Source organism: Ips typographus, linkage group LG3 (assembly GCF_016097725.1).
Source record: "Ips typographus isolate SLU linkage group LG3, UJ_Ityp_2.0, whole genome shotgun sequence".
Classification (NCBI taxonomy): Eukaryota; Metazoa; Arthropoda; class Insecta; order Coleoptera; family Curculionidae; genus Ips; species Ips typographus.
In genome coordinates this window covers 15804943-15822047 of record NC_138424.1, presented here as the reverse complement: position 1 = coordinate 15822047, position 17105 = coordinate 15804943, and the positions used below count along the sequence as shown (strand labels likewise).

Below are 17105 nucleotides of genomic sequence, written 5' to 3'. Positions count from 1 at the left end.
CTCATTAAATTTCCCACCCAATAACCTGAAAAGGACTACAAAATGTGGTACACTCAGGAAAAAAAGCGGTGTCACAGTTTGAACAGACAGAAACAAAGACAGTCAGAGACAAAATCGCCTATAAAACCCACTTGGAATAAGAAAATGACTAATTTAAGCACATTTTTGGAATCCTCATTAAATTTCCTCTTCAATAACCTGAAAAAACACTACAGAATTTGGTACAATCAGAGAGAAAAGCAGTGTTAAAGTTTGAACTGACAGAAACCCAGTTTGAAAAGACAGTCAGAGACATAATCGCCTGTAAAACCGACTTGAAATAAGAAAATTACTAATTTAAGCACATTTTTGGAATCCTCATTAAATTTTCTATCCAATAAAGTGAAAACAGTATAAAATTTGGTACAGCCAAGGAGAAAAGCGGTGTCAAAGTTTGAACTGACAAAAACACAATTTGAAATGACAGTCACAGACAAAATCCTCTATAAAGCACACTTGGAGTAAGAAAATTACTAATTTAAGCACATTTTTGGAATCCTCATTAAATTTCCCACCCAATAACCTGAAAAGGACTACAAAATGTGGTACACTCAGGAAAAAAAGCGGTGTCACAGTTTGAACAGACAGAAACAAAGACAGTCAGAGACAAAATCGCCTATAAAACCCACTTGGAATAAGAAAATGACTAATTTAAGCACATTTTTGGAATCCTCATTAAATTTTCTATCCAAAAAGGTGAAAACAGTAAAAAATTTGTTACAGCCACGGCAAAAAGTGGTGTCAAAGTTCGAACTGACAAAAACACAATTTGAAAGGACAGTCAGAGACAAAATCATCTGTAAAACCCACTTGGAGTAAGAAAATGACTAATTTCAGCACATTTTTTGGAATCCTCATTAAATTTCCCATCCAATAACCTGAAAAGAACTACAAAATTTGGTACAGTCAGGAAGAAAAGCTGTGTCACAGTTTGAACTGACAGAAACACAGTTTGCAAAGACAGTCAGAGACAAAATCGCCTGTAAAACCCATTTGGAATAAGAAAATGTCTGTTTTAAGCACATTTTTGGAATCCTCATTAAATTTTATTTCCAATAACCTGAAAAAACACTACCACATTTGGTACAGGCAGGGAGAAAAGCAGCGGTAATTTACCCATCACTATTTTTAATACTAATTTCTAATCCTATGGAAATTCCGTTTATGTAAAGGTATGTCAATGGGTCTCAGGTCTGTCTTGTCATTGTCAACAATGTCACTTAAACTTAAAAAAATGTGTAAGTGGACGACCCTTGTAGTAGTTTGACGTCATACCCTACAACTGAGATTTTCACGAGGGGAAAACCGCTGGAGCATTATGGTATACAAACTTAAGAAATTAATGGGCAATACTGGGAGATATTAGTATTTTGAAAACTATTGTAAATATTATAAAATTGGAAACGTCTAAATTATATTATAAAAAAAAATCATAAAATAATTTTTTCTAGTAATCTACCATTCAAATTAAACATAAATAAGGTTTGGTATTTCAATGAATTCAGTAGGAAAACAATGAAAAATTAAGAATTTTGTAATTATACTTTTAAAAATTTTGACGCTCTCTAGCGGCAAAACCGTACCACTAAACAATCAACTTTTAGGCGTCAATAGGAAGCTTCTTTTATTGGCTATCCATTGGCATATAAAAGTTTATACAGAGTGTTGTAAATAAGCTAGTTACTAACGAAAGAATGCACCGAAAAAGTCATAAAAAGATTAGTCAATTTTGATGCCCTCTAGCGGGTAAACCGTCTAACCTATCAATTCAAATTGAGAGACAGTTAGAAAGCTCATTTTAGTGGCTATCCATTGAGGTATAAAACACTACTAAAAATGGTGCAAATAAACGAGTTGTTGAAGATTGAACAAAAGAATGCACGAAAAAGGTCATAAAAAAATAGTCAACTTTGACGCTCTCTAGCGGCCAAACCGTCTAACCTATCAACCCAAGTTGGGATATTTTTAGAAAGCTCATTTTATTGGCTATCTATTGACGTATAAAACTCTAGCAAAAATAGTGGAATTAAGCGGGTTTTTGAATATTAAACAAAAGGTTATACCAAAAAACTTGCCGCCCTCTAGTGGCCAAACGGTATCACTAACCAACCGACTTTTCTACATCGATGGAAGGCTCATTTCGTTGGTTGTCCATCGACATATAAAAGTATATACAAAATGTTACAAATACGAGTATTATTTACGGTTTACAGACAGGTTGGCTCAGAAACACTTTTTGACCGGTAAGGGCTAATTTGACCCTGGGAAATTAGGAAAACACGGTTACATGAGCTACTAGGTCTACTACGATGTAATGCATAGAAATTTGTTGAAAAATCGATTTTCCAAATGACAATTTTTGTAATGGTCAAATTTGCCTGAAACACCACCACAGTCCCAATGGGTTTTGCGTGTTATACTGGCCCCTTAGTGCAAGCGAAAATCGACCTTAATGATTTTATTTCAACAGTTTTGCTTCGGCTCTAAATTTCACACTCGCTGTGCTGGGTTTGTGCCAAACATCAGGGTCGTACCTGACCGATTTTAAAAAATCCCTCAAAGAAGTTAAAGTGGTTACAGTCAAGAAAAACGTTTAGTTAGGTTTGGTGCCCTCTGGCGGCCAAACGAAGCACCCTATCAACACAAACGGCCATATTTTTGGAAAGCCCATTATATTTTCTATCCATTGACATATAAAAGTCTATACAAAGTGTTGCAAATAAACGAGTTGTTTGACAATAAAGACAGTTTTGACTGAATTTGACAGCTACTACTTTAACCTTCAATAAATCGATTACTTTGCAGCGTGGTTCAATGAATCAATTTAAAGAATAAATTTTTCAAATAAGTTATCTAATACAAACTTACCTTATTTTTAAACAGAGAATCCGAGAAAGTTATGTGAATAAGGAGTGTTCAATTTGAAAAACGTTCTTTTTTAGAACTGATTTTTTGACCATCCTGTATTATATATTTTATCGTTTTTCTGCACCCACTCTTAGAACAAACCTTGTATAACACAAAAACTAAGAAAAAACGGTAAATATCTCATAAACGGATACAGAAAAATGTATGACATTAATACACGAAATATGTCTAGAATTTAACGAAGAATCCAAAAATGCCACAATATACAAGGTGTCCCAATTAAACTAAGCAGAGTTGATATCTAGTTCTTTCTTAGTTATTGGGAATTATTAGGAATTACCGGGCATTACACGGAATTATAGTGGACATTATTGGCATATTAGGAATTAGTGTACAATATTTTGCTCAGTGGTTTGCCGCTCGGATGAAGTAGATGAGTAAATTGATCGTCAGCGTGCTTTATTTAGGTTCCTACTCATACCGTGCATGGTAAATTTTCCAATAACAATTTAGTCTAACATACATCAGTTCAAGGTTGCGAATTTAATGAAGCATGTAACAGTACACCTATTAACCAATAATTCGACCGAATGGAACGATTTTGCATAGCATCATTGTGGGATTTAGCAAATCAACCAATCGCTTATTAACAATTTTCGAGATGTCGCTTATTTAGCCTTGTTAAAAGTTGTACCATTGAGGAAAAGGCAAATTACTTTATTAGGTTTGCGCCATGCATACCAACCTGATGACCGAATGTTAATATCTCTGCGTTGTAACCTTAACAATCGAGATAATAAAGGTAAATTACACAGATGGCGGCAGAGATATGACTCGTTATTGAACCCAAAATATTTATCTTGGTTATTTAATTGATAGTTTGATATGACAATATTCCCGACCAAAATTCCTTAAGCAGGGTTTACACTGCGCTTTGATGTCAAAGAAATTATCAGTGTAAAACACAAAAAAATCAAATCAAAAGTCAAATTTTTTACCGAATAGGATAGGTTCTATTTTCATCCAACTTATTTGATCAAACTTGCCGTTTTGTGTAATGCCAACAGACAAAAACCAAAAAGTGAGAGTGAGAGTTGCAGAATTCAATACATAAACACAGTATTCAGGATGATTATGAAATTTTAAAATATAAAAAATACCAGAAAAACAAGTAGGAATAATCTGTAATATTATTATCACCTAAACACTAAGTTTACTTGGTTTGGTTGGTCAAACTGTTTTAATTGACAGCTTTGACATGAAAGTTTGATAAGTGTAAAATCAAATCACTTTATGCTCTTCTTGTTCTTTTTTTGCTGTTTTTGTATGAGTTTTCAGGGCTTTTTAATGACTTTAAGTTTCCGACAATAAAGCTACTTTTTTTATTGATTGATTGCTCCAAGAAGTTTATGAGATTATTTGAGGCATAAAATTTAATAAAATAAATGTTTTCAACACTTTTGGTGTAAAACCTGCTTTAGGAACTAAGCAAAAAAATCAAATAGTGCGTGTTTCATGTCCTATAATTAATTAGGTTTAGCACCCTTTATTGTTTAATCAAGCAATGAAGGCTAGGTTTACACCTGAGGGGAAGAGAAAATCGATTGTTTTTAATTAGGAGTACATTAATGCCGACATTTTCAAGTGCAGAATGGCCAATTTACCGAATAAAAGGAGTTGCTTCAAGTAGAACTGTCTTATTACTCCAAGTTCTAAATTTGAGCTTGATATCTCAAAAACTATGAGGAGAAATAACCAAAGAAATAAATAAAACTACAACATTCTGTAGTTCGGTAACGAAGCATTTTTGGAATATGGAATGGAATATTTTCGACAAAAAAGGTATGCCTAGCTGGTACCTAACTTAACCTAACCTAAGATCAACGGTTTTTGAGATGCTTGCAATTAAGTAGTGAATTACCGGTAAAGTAAGCATATTACTTTACCAGGAAAATTTGACCGGTAAATTACAAATACTGTGTTTCTGTCAGTTAAAACTTTGACACTACTTTTCTGCTTGACTGTAAAAAATTTTGTAGTGTTTTTTTAAGTTATCAGATAAGAAATTTAATGAAAATTCCAAAAATGTGCTTAAAACAGTAATTTTCTCACTCCAAGTTGGTTATACAGACGATTTTGTCCCTAACTGTCCTTTCAAACTGTGTTTCAGTCAGTTAAAACTTTGACACTACTTCTCTGCTTGACTGTAGAAAATTTTGTAGTGTTTTTTTAAGTTATCAGATATGAAATTTAATGAGGATTCCAAAAATGTGCTTATAACAGTCATTTTCTCACTCCAAGTTGGTTTTACAGACGATTTTGTCCCTGACTGTCCTTTCAAACTGTGTTTCAGTCAGTTAAAACTTTGACACTACTTCTCTGCTTGACTGTAGAAAATTTGGTAGTTTTTTTTAGGTTATCAGATAAGAAATTTAATGAGGATTCCAAAAATGTGCTTAAAACAGTCATTTTCTCACTCCAAATTGGTTTTACAGACGATTTTGTCCCTGACTGTCCTTTCAAACTGTGTTTCTGGCAGTTCAAACTTTGACACCGCTTTTCTCACTGACTATATCAATTTTTGTAGTGTTTTTTCAGGCTGTTGGATAGGAAATTTAATGAGGATTCCAAAAATGAGCTTAAAACAGTCATTTTCTCACTCCAAGTGGGTTTGACAGGCGATTTGTCTCAAGTTACAAAAAAATTTGCGAGAGACCAAAAATATTCCTAATCAACTCTTTAACCCAACACCGTAACAGAGCCGTTTTTCCTTCCAGTATGCAGGGTGTGCAAGAAAAGTAAGGTGGTTCACTATTCTTGTCACCCTGTATGAAATTTTTAAGATATAATTTTTTAGTCTACACCACTGGAAAGAGGAGCTCAAAACAGTTCTTTTAAGTGGTTGATCCACCATGAACCCCCAAAAATAACTGACTTACAGGGTGTTCAAATTTCAAACCACAATTTCAACTGATTTGAAAATTTGTTGCATCAAACCAGTTTTTGCTAAATAACTCGGAAACGATGAAAGTTACGAAAAATTTACAAGAGACCAAAAATGTTTCTCATCAATTCCTTAATTGAACACCGTAAGGTTGCAGGACCATTTTTGATTCCAGTGTGTGTGCAAGAAAAGTATGGTGGTTTACTATTTTTGTCACCCTGTATGCAATTTTTAAGATATAATTTTTTACTTTACACCACTGGAAAGAGGAGCTCAAAGCGGTTCTTTTAAGTGGTTGAACCACCATAAACCCCGAAAAATAACTAAGTTACAGGGTGTTCAAATTTACAACATTTCAACTTTCAACTGAATTGAAAATGTGTTGCATCAAACCAATTTTTCCTAAACAACTCAAAAACGGTGAAAGTAACAAAATTCCAAGAGACCAAAAATGTTCCTAATCAACTCCTTAATCCAACACCATAACAAAGCCGTTTTTCCTTCCATTATAAAGAGTTTGCAAGAAAAGTAAGGTGGTTTGACAGAAACACAGTTTGAAAGGACAGTAAGAGACAAAATCGTCTGTAAAACCCACTTGGAGTGAAAAAATGACTATTTTAAGCAAATTTTTGAAAATATCATTAAATGTCCTATATAATAACCTAAAAACACTACAAAATTTGGTACAGTCCGACAGAAAAGTAGTGTCAAAGTTTGAACTGACAGAAACACAGTTTGAAACGACAGTCAAGGACAAAATCGTCTGTAAAACACACTTGGAGTGAAAAAATGACTATTTTAAGCACATTTTTGGAATCCCCATTAAATTTCCTATCTGGTAACCTAAAAAAACACTACAAGATTTGGTACAGTCAGACAGAAAAGTAGTGTCAAAGTTTGAACTGACAGAAACACAGTTTGAAAGGACAGTCAGAGACAAAATCGTCTGTCAAACCCACTTGGAGTAAGAAAATGACTATTTTAAGAACATTTTTGGAATCCTCATTAAGTTTCCTATCCAATAACCTAAAACCACTACAAAATTTGGTACAGTCAGACAGAAAAGTAGTGTCAAAGTTTGAACTGACAGAAACACAGTGTGAAAGAACAGTCAGAGACAAAATCATCTGTCAAACCCACTTGGAGTAAGAAAATGACTATTTTAAGAATATTTTTGGAATCCTCATGTCCTGTCCAACAACCTGAAAAAACACTACAAGATTTGGTAGACTCAGACAGAAAAGTAGTGTCAAAGTTTGAACTGACAGAAACACAGTTTAAAAGGACAGTCAAGAACGAAATCGTCTGTAAAACCTACTTGGAGTGAAAAAATGACTGTTTTAAATACATTTTTGGAATCCCCATTAAATTTCCTATCTGATAACCTAAAAAAACACTACAAAATTTGATACAGTCAGCGAGAAAAGCGGTGTCAAAGTTTGAACTGACAGAAACATAGTGTGAAAGAACAGCCAGAGACAAAATCGCCTGTCAAACCTACTTGGAGTAAGAAAATGGCTATTTTAAGCTCATTTTTGGAATCCCCATTAAATTTCCTATCCAACAACCTGAAAAAACACTACAAAATTTGCTACAGGCAGGCAGAAAAGTAGTGTCAAACTTTTACCTGACAGAAACACAGTTTGAAAGCGTCAAACGTCATTAACGTCACATAATCAGTGTGACAATCATCAGAAAGTTATGACAAAAAAACCGATTTTTAAACTGAACTTTGAAGGACTCTATTTTCCTTAGAAAGCATTTTTCAGGAAAATGACATAATGGGAAAATTTTTGACATTTAAAACTGGACCACCCTGTATAACACCTCAACGATAAAATATTGTCAAAATCAATCCATTTACACTAAAAAAAAATGCGTTTTTTAGGAGACTGCAAAATCATGATTTCATCACTGCAAAAGTTGCTTTCAGTGCGACAAATAATTCCGGAGATATTTACAAATAACGATATTATTTTTTTATACTTTGACACCCTGTATCACGAAGAATTTAAGGGCATTTAAAAAGGTATGTTTATAGAAAGTTTTTGTCATATTTTTGTACGTACTATCTCTCCTTACAGTTTGGGACACCAATTCAGGGACAGCCTGTATAGCATATTGCGCTCCTTTGACTCAGATTTAATGTATTACTACGCATTATTGATTCATGCTTTGCAAACATTAGAATCATATATTCAGTTCTGTTTTGACTACTAAATTGTTTTCAGTTAATTAAATTAAATCTTGAAAACCTCCAGAGACAATAATTATTTTCAGATGATTTATAAATATGGAAATTACAGTTTATAACTTATTTCGTAATAAATAATAATGTTAATAAATATGTCATAATATCCAGAACAAGAAAATCTTTACTTTATTGAACGCTATACATTTGAATTCATTTACTGAGGGATACAACTATTTTTATAAAAACTGGTAGTTGCATGGCAATTTAATACGCAATAAACGGACACCATAATGAAAAAAAAACAGGACAGCTAATCAAAAATGTATAAAACCTGTATGTATGCATTTTATTATACCAAATATCTGACCTGATTGAATTGTGATGTATTTATGTAATTGGAATTACCTACTTATTACAATATTCCAATGAGCGGTCAACAAACATAATAAACAATTAAAATATTGATGAGATAACGTAATAAGACTTATTGTTAAAGATGCATAAAACAAGTAGGTACTGCATTAAAAATGAAAGTTGCAATGAATCCTTAAATAGAAAATCCGAAAAGTTGTCACTTCTAAATGACAGTATATGAATATTTCTGAATCAGCTGAATCAATTTGGAATTCTCTGAATTGACCGTTAAATAAAAATAAAAATTAAACTATATAAAAATATTGTTTAATAATAAATTAATAATAAGCTCCAATAATGTAGCTGTGGTGAATCCTAAATACCCAACAATTAAAAAGAGAAAAAGTGAAAGAATACCATAACTAGAAATGGTCCAAGGAATTTCATTGAAGAATTTCTTAAAAACGATAAATAATCGAGATTTTTTTCAATACTTTATTATATTTATTTATTTGTTAATAACTAATTTTTAATAAAGTAAAAAAAAACTGAACTACAAGAGTTTGAAAGGACCGTCAGGGACAAAATCGCCTGTAAAACTCACTTGGAGTGAAAAAATGACTGTTTTAAGCGCATTTTTGGAATCCTCATTAAATTTCCTATCCAACAGCCTTAAAAAACACTCCAAAATTTGGTACAGTCAGAGAAAAAAGCAGTGTCAAAGTTTGAACTACCGGAAACACATTTTGAAATGACAGTCAGGAACAAAATCATCTGTGAGACCCACTTGGAGTGAGAAAATGACTGTTTTAAACACATTTTTGAAATCCTCATTAAATTTCCTATCTTATAACCTAAAAAAACACTAAAAAATATGGTACAGTCAACTAGAAAAGCGGAAAAACCCACTTGGAGTGAGAAAATGACTATTTGAAGCACATTTTTGAAATCACCATTAAATTTCCTGTAATATAACCTAAAAAACACTACAAAATTTGGTACAGTCAGGGAGAAAAGCGGTGTCAAAGTTTGAACTGACAGAAACACAGTTTGAAAGGACAGTCAAGAACAAAATCGTCCGTAAAATCCACTTGGAGTGAGAAAATGACTGTTTTAAGCACCTTTTTAGAAACCTCATTAAATTTCCTATCTGATAACCTAAAAAAATACTACAAAATTTGGTACAGTCAGGAAGAAAAGCGGTGTCAAAATTTGAACTGACAGAAACACAGTTTGAACGGACAGTCAGGGATAAAATCGTCTGTAAAACCCACTTGGAGTGAGAAAATGACTGTTTTAAGCACATTTTTGAAATCCTTATTAAATTTCCTATCCAATAACCTAAAAAACACTACAAAATTTGATACAGTAAGGGAGAAAAGCGATGGCAAAGTTTGAACTGACAGAAACACAGTTTGAAAGGACAGTCAGGAACATTATCGCCTGTAAAACCCACTTGGAGTGAGAAAATGATGGTTTTAAGCACATTTTTGGAATCTTCATTGAATTTCCTATGCAATAACCTAAAAAAACACTACAAAATGCGGTACAGTCAAGAAGAAAAGCGGTGTCAAAGTTTGAACTGACAGAAATACAGTTTGAAAGGACATTTAGGAACATTATCGCCTGTAAAACCCACTTGGAGTGAGAAAATTACTGTTTTAAGCACATTTTTGGAATCCTCATTAAATTTCCTATCTGATAACCTAAAAAAATACTACAAAATTTGGTACAGTCAGGGAGAAAAGCGGTGTCAAAATTTGAACTGACAGAAACACAGTTTGAACGTACAGTCAGGGATAAAATCGTCTGTAAAACCCACTTGCAGTGAAAAAATAACTGTTTTAAGCACATTTTTGAAATCCTCATTAAATTTCCTATCCGATAACTTAAAAAAACACTACAAAATTTGGTACAGTCAGGCAGAAAAGTAGTGTCAAAGTCTGAACTGACAGAAACACAGTTTGAAAGGAGAGTCAGGAACATTATCGCCTGTAAAACCCACTTGGAGTGAGAAAATGACTGTTTTAAGCACATTATTGAAATCCTTATTAAATTTTCTATCCAATAACCTAAAAAACACTACAAAATCTGATACAGTGAGGGAGAAAAGCGATGGCAAAGTTTAAACTGACAGAAACACAGTTTGAAAGGACAGTCAGGAACATTATCGCCTGTAAAACCCACTTGGAGTGAAAAAATAACTGTTTTAAGCACATTTTTGAAATCCTCATTATATTTCCTATCCAATAACCTTAAAAAACATTACAAAATGTGGTACAGCCAGGCATAAAAGCAGTGTCAAAGTTTGAACTGACAGAAACACAGTTTGAAAGGACAATCAGGGACAAAATCGCCTGTATAACCCACTTGGGGTGAGAGAATGACTATTTTAAGCACATTTTTGGAATCATCATTAAATTTCCTATCCAATAACCTGAAAAAACATTACAAAATTAAACATGTGAATTTGGCAATTCGCATTATATAAAATGTTTCACTACCCACATATGGCAATGGTATTAAAAACGGTAGATACACAAAAAAAAACAAGAGAACGGTAGAACAACCACTAAAACAGTAGATATACCGATTTAATAGTAAATCTAGCAACTTAGCTTGTCACTACTGTAAACAAAATGACAATAACCAATTACACAGAAAACAGAAGGTGACCATAATTTGATTAAACTGGTCTATTGATTCAATCGGCTCTCCCATTTATTATATATCAAGTCGAGTATTAAGCATTTGACCTGATTGAATGGCAATATTTTATTTATGTTTACGACCATTCAGTTTTCAATGAACTCTCAACGAACATAATGAAAATGATGGAATAGCGTAATAAGGCCCAATTAAATGACCTACTCTGATATGATGTTCATTAATGGAATGGAATTTATTAAATACCTACATAACTGTACATTGTTGTTCCTCAATGGTGGCAGATTAATGCTCATAGAAGTAACACAGATCACAACACACAAAACCAAAGTGTTATAGTCGATATTGAAATAAAATTATCGCGACTTTGCTTCGCGTCCACCGAACAAAAACAAAAATATAATAAGCTGACTTCAAACATTCACCAAAGTCGACCAAACCTCAAAATAGGCACGAAAACATCAGCTTTTTAAATAATTTCCAATTGTCTATTTATAAAATTCTTTGGAAGTTCCCACGACAGTATTATTGGCACCACTCTCAACAGGTAGCTCATGTGTGTTTCCAAAAACAAATAAATTTCGCAAAATATCGATTTAAAGGTTAAAACGCCACCAATAACAACAAAACCACGGACAACTAGTGAATCCCGCAGAATCGGTGATAAAACTAAACTATCAAAGAATTCAAAAGTCCAAGCTAAAATCACCATGACCATCATTAAAAAACGAGATTCCACAAGTAGAGTAGGAAAACTTGAATACAAAAATTGTCACTAAAAGCCTAGAAATAAGTTTAAAACCGTACCTTAAAAAGGGCACACATAACATAGTAAATCACTGTACGACCTCAATCATTGATACTAAACAATAATTAAATCCCACTACTGAATACCAACCAAGTTATGATAATGGTATACCTGCAATCGATAAAGTTAATGGTAACACTATACGACTAACTAACTAAACATAAAACTCTAACAGCAGCGTTTCATTGGTCTTTGATAAAGTAGCGGGAGGTTCAAAAATGATGTCATCAACCATGTGGTTTAACAACAATATACCGGGATCGTTATTATACACGGTAGGCCAGAAAACTTGTTCCTGCAAAGAGGCAGGCTTGGTTTGCAGTCCTAGGCCAGTTCACCCTAAGTTCTTGAAAGAGAGACATTTCAGTACAAGGTGTCCCAAAGAAGTTCATGATCCCATTTGCGTGGAGGCTCAATTATTACACAAGAACGTTACAAAAGTTTTGGAGAATGTTAAGCTGACAAGTTAGGCAATTATTTGAAACAAAAAAAAATCAAATTTCGTTCACAACTTCTGTAGAGATGCCAGAAAATAAAAATAACTACTAAACTGGTGGTCAATTGACATGGACCGTCCGAATTTTTAGGGGAAATTTCAGTTAAAATATTTTGAAAACCAACATCATCCTAAATTTAATTTACACCCAAAAAAAAAGTTTTTCAGACTTAAAAACCTTTTTCACGTGGAAAAGCTTGAAAATTACATGTAAACCAACGTTGCCAAAGCGTCGAAAAGCTCAAAAAGCTTTTAATTCGCGTGGTTGGAAAAAACATGCGCTACTTTGACGTACTGAACTAGCTATGACGTTTAATGACAGGCTTTCAGTCACCTGACAGATGTCAAAACTCATTAAACAGCGCCGTGAAACTGTAAAATTTCAAATAGTCGCGTCACACAAATTGGTATTCGTAACTCTATGGAGTTGAACTTGACAGTTGAGACGTTAAATGATAGTATAAGACGTTAAATTTGACAGTTATGACACTTCACAGAGTTAGTCAAGTGACACATGTTATAACTACTGAAACTCATTCAGCAGTGAGATAAAACTATCAAATTCAAAACAGTTTTATCATATATTGGCACCGCAATAGAGCCCCAAAGGTGACATTTGTGAAGCCAAATGACACTTTGATATGTTTCTTACACCTTACAGCTGTAAACTGTCAAAATTCATTCAACGCTTATATACAACTAAAATACGCAGATTAGTGGTATTTCTTTGATAAATGGCAGTGTAAGTTGTATTTATAGCTCCATAGAATTACATTTAACAGTTCTGACATTAACAGACACTTTGATATGTTTTTGCGTCACCTGACAGCTGGCAAAAATGACGCAGCTGTGACGCGAAATTACCAATCCAAAATAGTTCTACTCCTTGGATACATCACGCTGGACATTGTATTTATAGTTCAATGGTTCTATTTGGCATTTTATACTTTCATATTACTGGTGAGTCAGTTTTGACACTTACGACACTATCACGTGACGCAAGCAAAGTATCAAAGTGTTCCTTAACGTTTCAACTGTCAAATTTGGCTCCATGGAGCTGTAAACACAACTTACAATGAATTTCCTCAAGGAAACACATCTATTTGGTATTTATTCTTTCAGGTTACTGGTGAGTGAGTTTTGACACTTACGAAACCTATCACGTGACGCAAGCAAAATATTAAAGTGTTCCTTAACGTTATGAAGTTGTAGACACACAACTTACAATAAAATTCCTCCAAGAAACACATTCTGTTCGCATTTTATAATTTCAGGTCACTGGTGAGTAAGTTTTGATAGTTATGACCTCGCTCACGTGACGCAAGCAAAGTATTAAAGTGTTCTTTAACGTCCCAACTGTCAAGTTTGGCTCCATGGAGCTGCAAACACAACTTACAATGCAATTCCTCAAAGAAACACATTCATTTGACTATTGATAATTTCAGGTCATTGGTGAGTAAGTTTTGACAGTTATGACAGCGGTCACGTGACGGAAGCAAAGTATTAAAGTGTTCTTTAACGTCCCAACTGTCAAGTTTGGCTCCATGGAGCTGCAAACACAACTTACAATGCAATTCCTCAAAGAAACACATTCATTTGACTATTGATAATTTCAGGTCATTGGTGAGTAAGTTTTGACAGTTATGACAGCGGTCACGTGACGGAAGCAAAGTATTAAAGTGTTCTTTAACGTCCCAACTGTCAAGTTTAGAACCATAAAGCTGAAAACACAACTTACCATAAAATTCCTCAAAGAAACACAATCATTTGACTATTTATAATTTCAGGCCACTGGTGAGTGAGTTTTGACAGTTATGACAGCGGTCACGTGACGCAAGCAAAGTATTAAAGTGTTCCTTAACGTCCCAACTGTCAAAGTTGGCTCCATAGAGCTGCAAAACACAACATATAAAATTCCTCAAAGAAACACATTCATTTGACTATTTATAGTTTCAGGTCACCGGTGAGTGAGTTTTGACAGTTATGACAGCAGTCACGTGACGCAAGCAAAGTATTAAAGTCTTCTTTAACGTCTCAACTGTCAAGTTTGGCTTCATGGAGCTGCAAACACAACTTACAATGAAATTCCTCGAAGAAACACATTTGGCATTTTATACTTTCAGGTTTATACTTCAGGAGTGAGTTTTGATAGTTATGACAGCTGTCACGTGGCACAAGCAAAGTATTAAAGTGTTCCCTACTATTAAACGTCCCAACCGTCAAATTTGGTCTCCATGGATCTTTAAACACAACTTCTAGTGTCATTCCTCAAATAAGCAACTATTTGTAATTTTATAGTTTCAAGTCACTGGTAAACGGGTTTTGACAGTTATGATAGCTGTCACGTGACGTAAGAAAAATCAAATTTGGCTACAGGGTGGTTCCTCAAAGAAACACATCTACTGGCTGCAGGCTGCGGACAGTGTTTATTCGAAGGGGTGGTGTATGTGCCTTTTCTGACACATGGCAAACCTCCCAAAGGGGTTCCGCAGGGATCAATTCTTGGACCTATTTTATTTATCATTTATACAAACAACAGATTCCTTCCAACAAGGTGCAATGTGTCAGTATGCTGACGACACCTCAATAGTGCTTTCAGGTTCAACATATCAGGAGCTCTCAATATTTAACGGGCAAGCGGTTCACATCATGCAGGAGTGGTGTCGTCTCCACAATTTGAAGCTTAACTTCTCTAAAACCAATTTGATGCAGTTTGCCAAAACCTCACATTCCACAGAGTCAATGTTGGTCAGAGAGTGTGGCAGGTCGCTTCCCACAGTGAGTAAAGTTTCTTGGGCTGCACATTGATTCAGCATTGACCTGGGTACAACACATTTTCCAACTTTCCACAAAATTATCTCGCCTCTGTGGGCTGGTCGGGAGGTTAAGAGACATTGTCTCTATGGAAGTACTCTACATGTTCTATTTTGGTCAGATCCAGTCAGTGATCCAGTATGGAATTGTTTTCTGGGGGCCTCTTTTTAAGATTCAGAAAAAGATTTTAGGATGCATATTTTGTGCACACCCTAGGCTATTGTTTGAGCAATTTGAGGTCCTTTCGGTTCCATCTTTATATTTCATGTCATTGGTCATGTTTGTAAACTAAAACTTTCACTTGTGCAGAAGTAACAATGACATGCAGGCGAATGATGCCAACGTAGCAACCAGATGGGGAGCCCAGTTAAACCAGAACCCTTACACAGAACTACTTTTTATGAGAGAGGTACTTACGATATGGCGATTAAATCATATACAGGGTGGTCCAGTTTTAAGTGTCAATAATTCACCATTTGATAGCTAATCAAAAAATAAGTTGACTTGCATTATGTCATTTTTCTGAAAAACGTTTCCTAAGGAAGATACAGTCCTCCAAATTTCAATTTAAAAAACCGTTTTATAGTTTAAAACTGAACATTCAAGACTTGTGAAAGTCCAAATTTGTACTGAATAGTCTAAAAACTTTTTTACTACTAGGAATGGTCTTATGATTCGCTTTCTCAGACTGTCATCCTGGTCGAGTGTGTGAAACTGGCACTCAAGAACTAAAAAAAATCCGGAAATCAAGACAAAGATTGTATTGTGCATGAAACTCATTTTTTGCTACTAAAAATAGTATAAAAGTTAACTTTTAATGCTAGAACGGACCTTACTAGGACTAAAGAGAATCCAAAAGTATATTTTCTAGACTTTAATTGGTGTACAACTCAATTTTCTGGTCTGGACAACAAGTCTAGAAGTAAATTAAATTTTTGGACTATTTTATTTTATTTCTAAAAATTTGTTCTCAAGACTATTATTGCAGCATTTGGTACCAAAATTTTTTACTTTTATTACTGCAGAAACTTGACTTTTGGAAATAGTCTTAAACTCGATTTTTCAGTCTTAAAAAGCACTAAAAACAATCTGAATTTCTTAGAGATGCTACAATTTATTGCACCTATGAGTGTAGAAGTCAATTTAATAGTGAAGAAGCTTGAAATAACATTTTCAAGATTATGGTCAGTGGACAAACTGGCTTTTAGGCCTGATAAGTCAAAAACTTTGTAAAGATAGTCGTGAAACTCGATTTGAGGCACTGAAAACAGCCTTAAAACACTAAAAACAGTCTAGTTTATTAAGAAATACCCGAATTTTTAGCACTGAGGTGTCTAGAAGTCGATTTAATAGTGACAAAGCTTGGAATGCTATTTTAAGTCTATGAAGAATGTAAAAATTATTTTTTAAGTTTGCTAGGTATGTCAATAACTTGGTGAAGATAGTCTTGGAACTCGATTTTCCAAGCTGAAGGCAGTTTTGAAGCACTAAAAATAGTCCAGATTTCGAAGAAAATGAAAAGCAAAGTAAAAAGCACGAAAAGTTCGTTTTCAAGACAATTTTCATGAATCTAATGTTAATGTCCTGCATCTAAGACTATTTTCAAGACTAAAATATTGAAATTTGTCTTCAAATTATGAAAACTTACTTCAAATGCAAATTTTAAGCTTCTGATGTCACTTTTCATTAGTTCAGTCACATTTTGGGGTTCAAGTCAATTTTTAAGGTTTAAATGTATGAATTTGTAGTAACAAATTCTTGAAAAAGTAGTTTTCATGTCTACAAGTCAATTTTTAGTATTAAAGTCTCTCGATTTGCACGAAAACTGGTTATAAACACAACTTTTAAGCTTCTGAAATTTTTATCTTTTTTAATTCAATTTTCAAAACTAAAGTCTTTTAAAATGGTGAGGTTTTGTTTT

The 17105-nt window shown here is 33.8% G+C and overlaps 1 protein-coding gene and 1 long non-coding RNA gene across 7 annotated transcripts in view; one reads left to right on the top strand and one right to left on the bottom strand.

Annotated features, from left to right (window-relative positions):
• The window catches only part of LOC145726409 (uncharacterized), a 215061-nt gene that overhangs the window by 21620 nt on the left and 176336 nt on the right, over window positions 1-17105 (top strand). The window lies entirely within an intron of this gene.
• LOC145726381 (protein diaphanous-like) overlaps window positions 1-17105 on the bottom strand; it is a 100438-nt gene that overhangs the window by 63298 nt on the left and 20035 nt on the right. Inside the window, exon 1 of one of the 6 annotated variants that reach the window (XM_081975419.1) lies at window positions 11874-11906. The exons of 4 other annotated variants lie outside the window; for them this stretch is intronic. In XM_081975419.1, the coding sequence (XP_081831545.1) occupies window positions 11874-11891 (18 nt within the window). In that variant the 5' untranslated portion in view covers window positions 11892-11906. Of the gene's footprint in view, window positions 1-11316; window positions 11722-11873; window positions 11907-17105 lie in introns of those variants that run through there. One more of the 6 variants, XM_081975420.1, reaches the window with a different exon arrangement.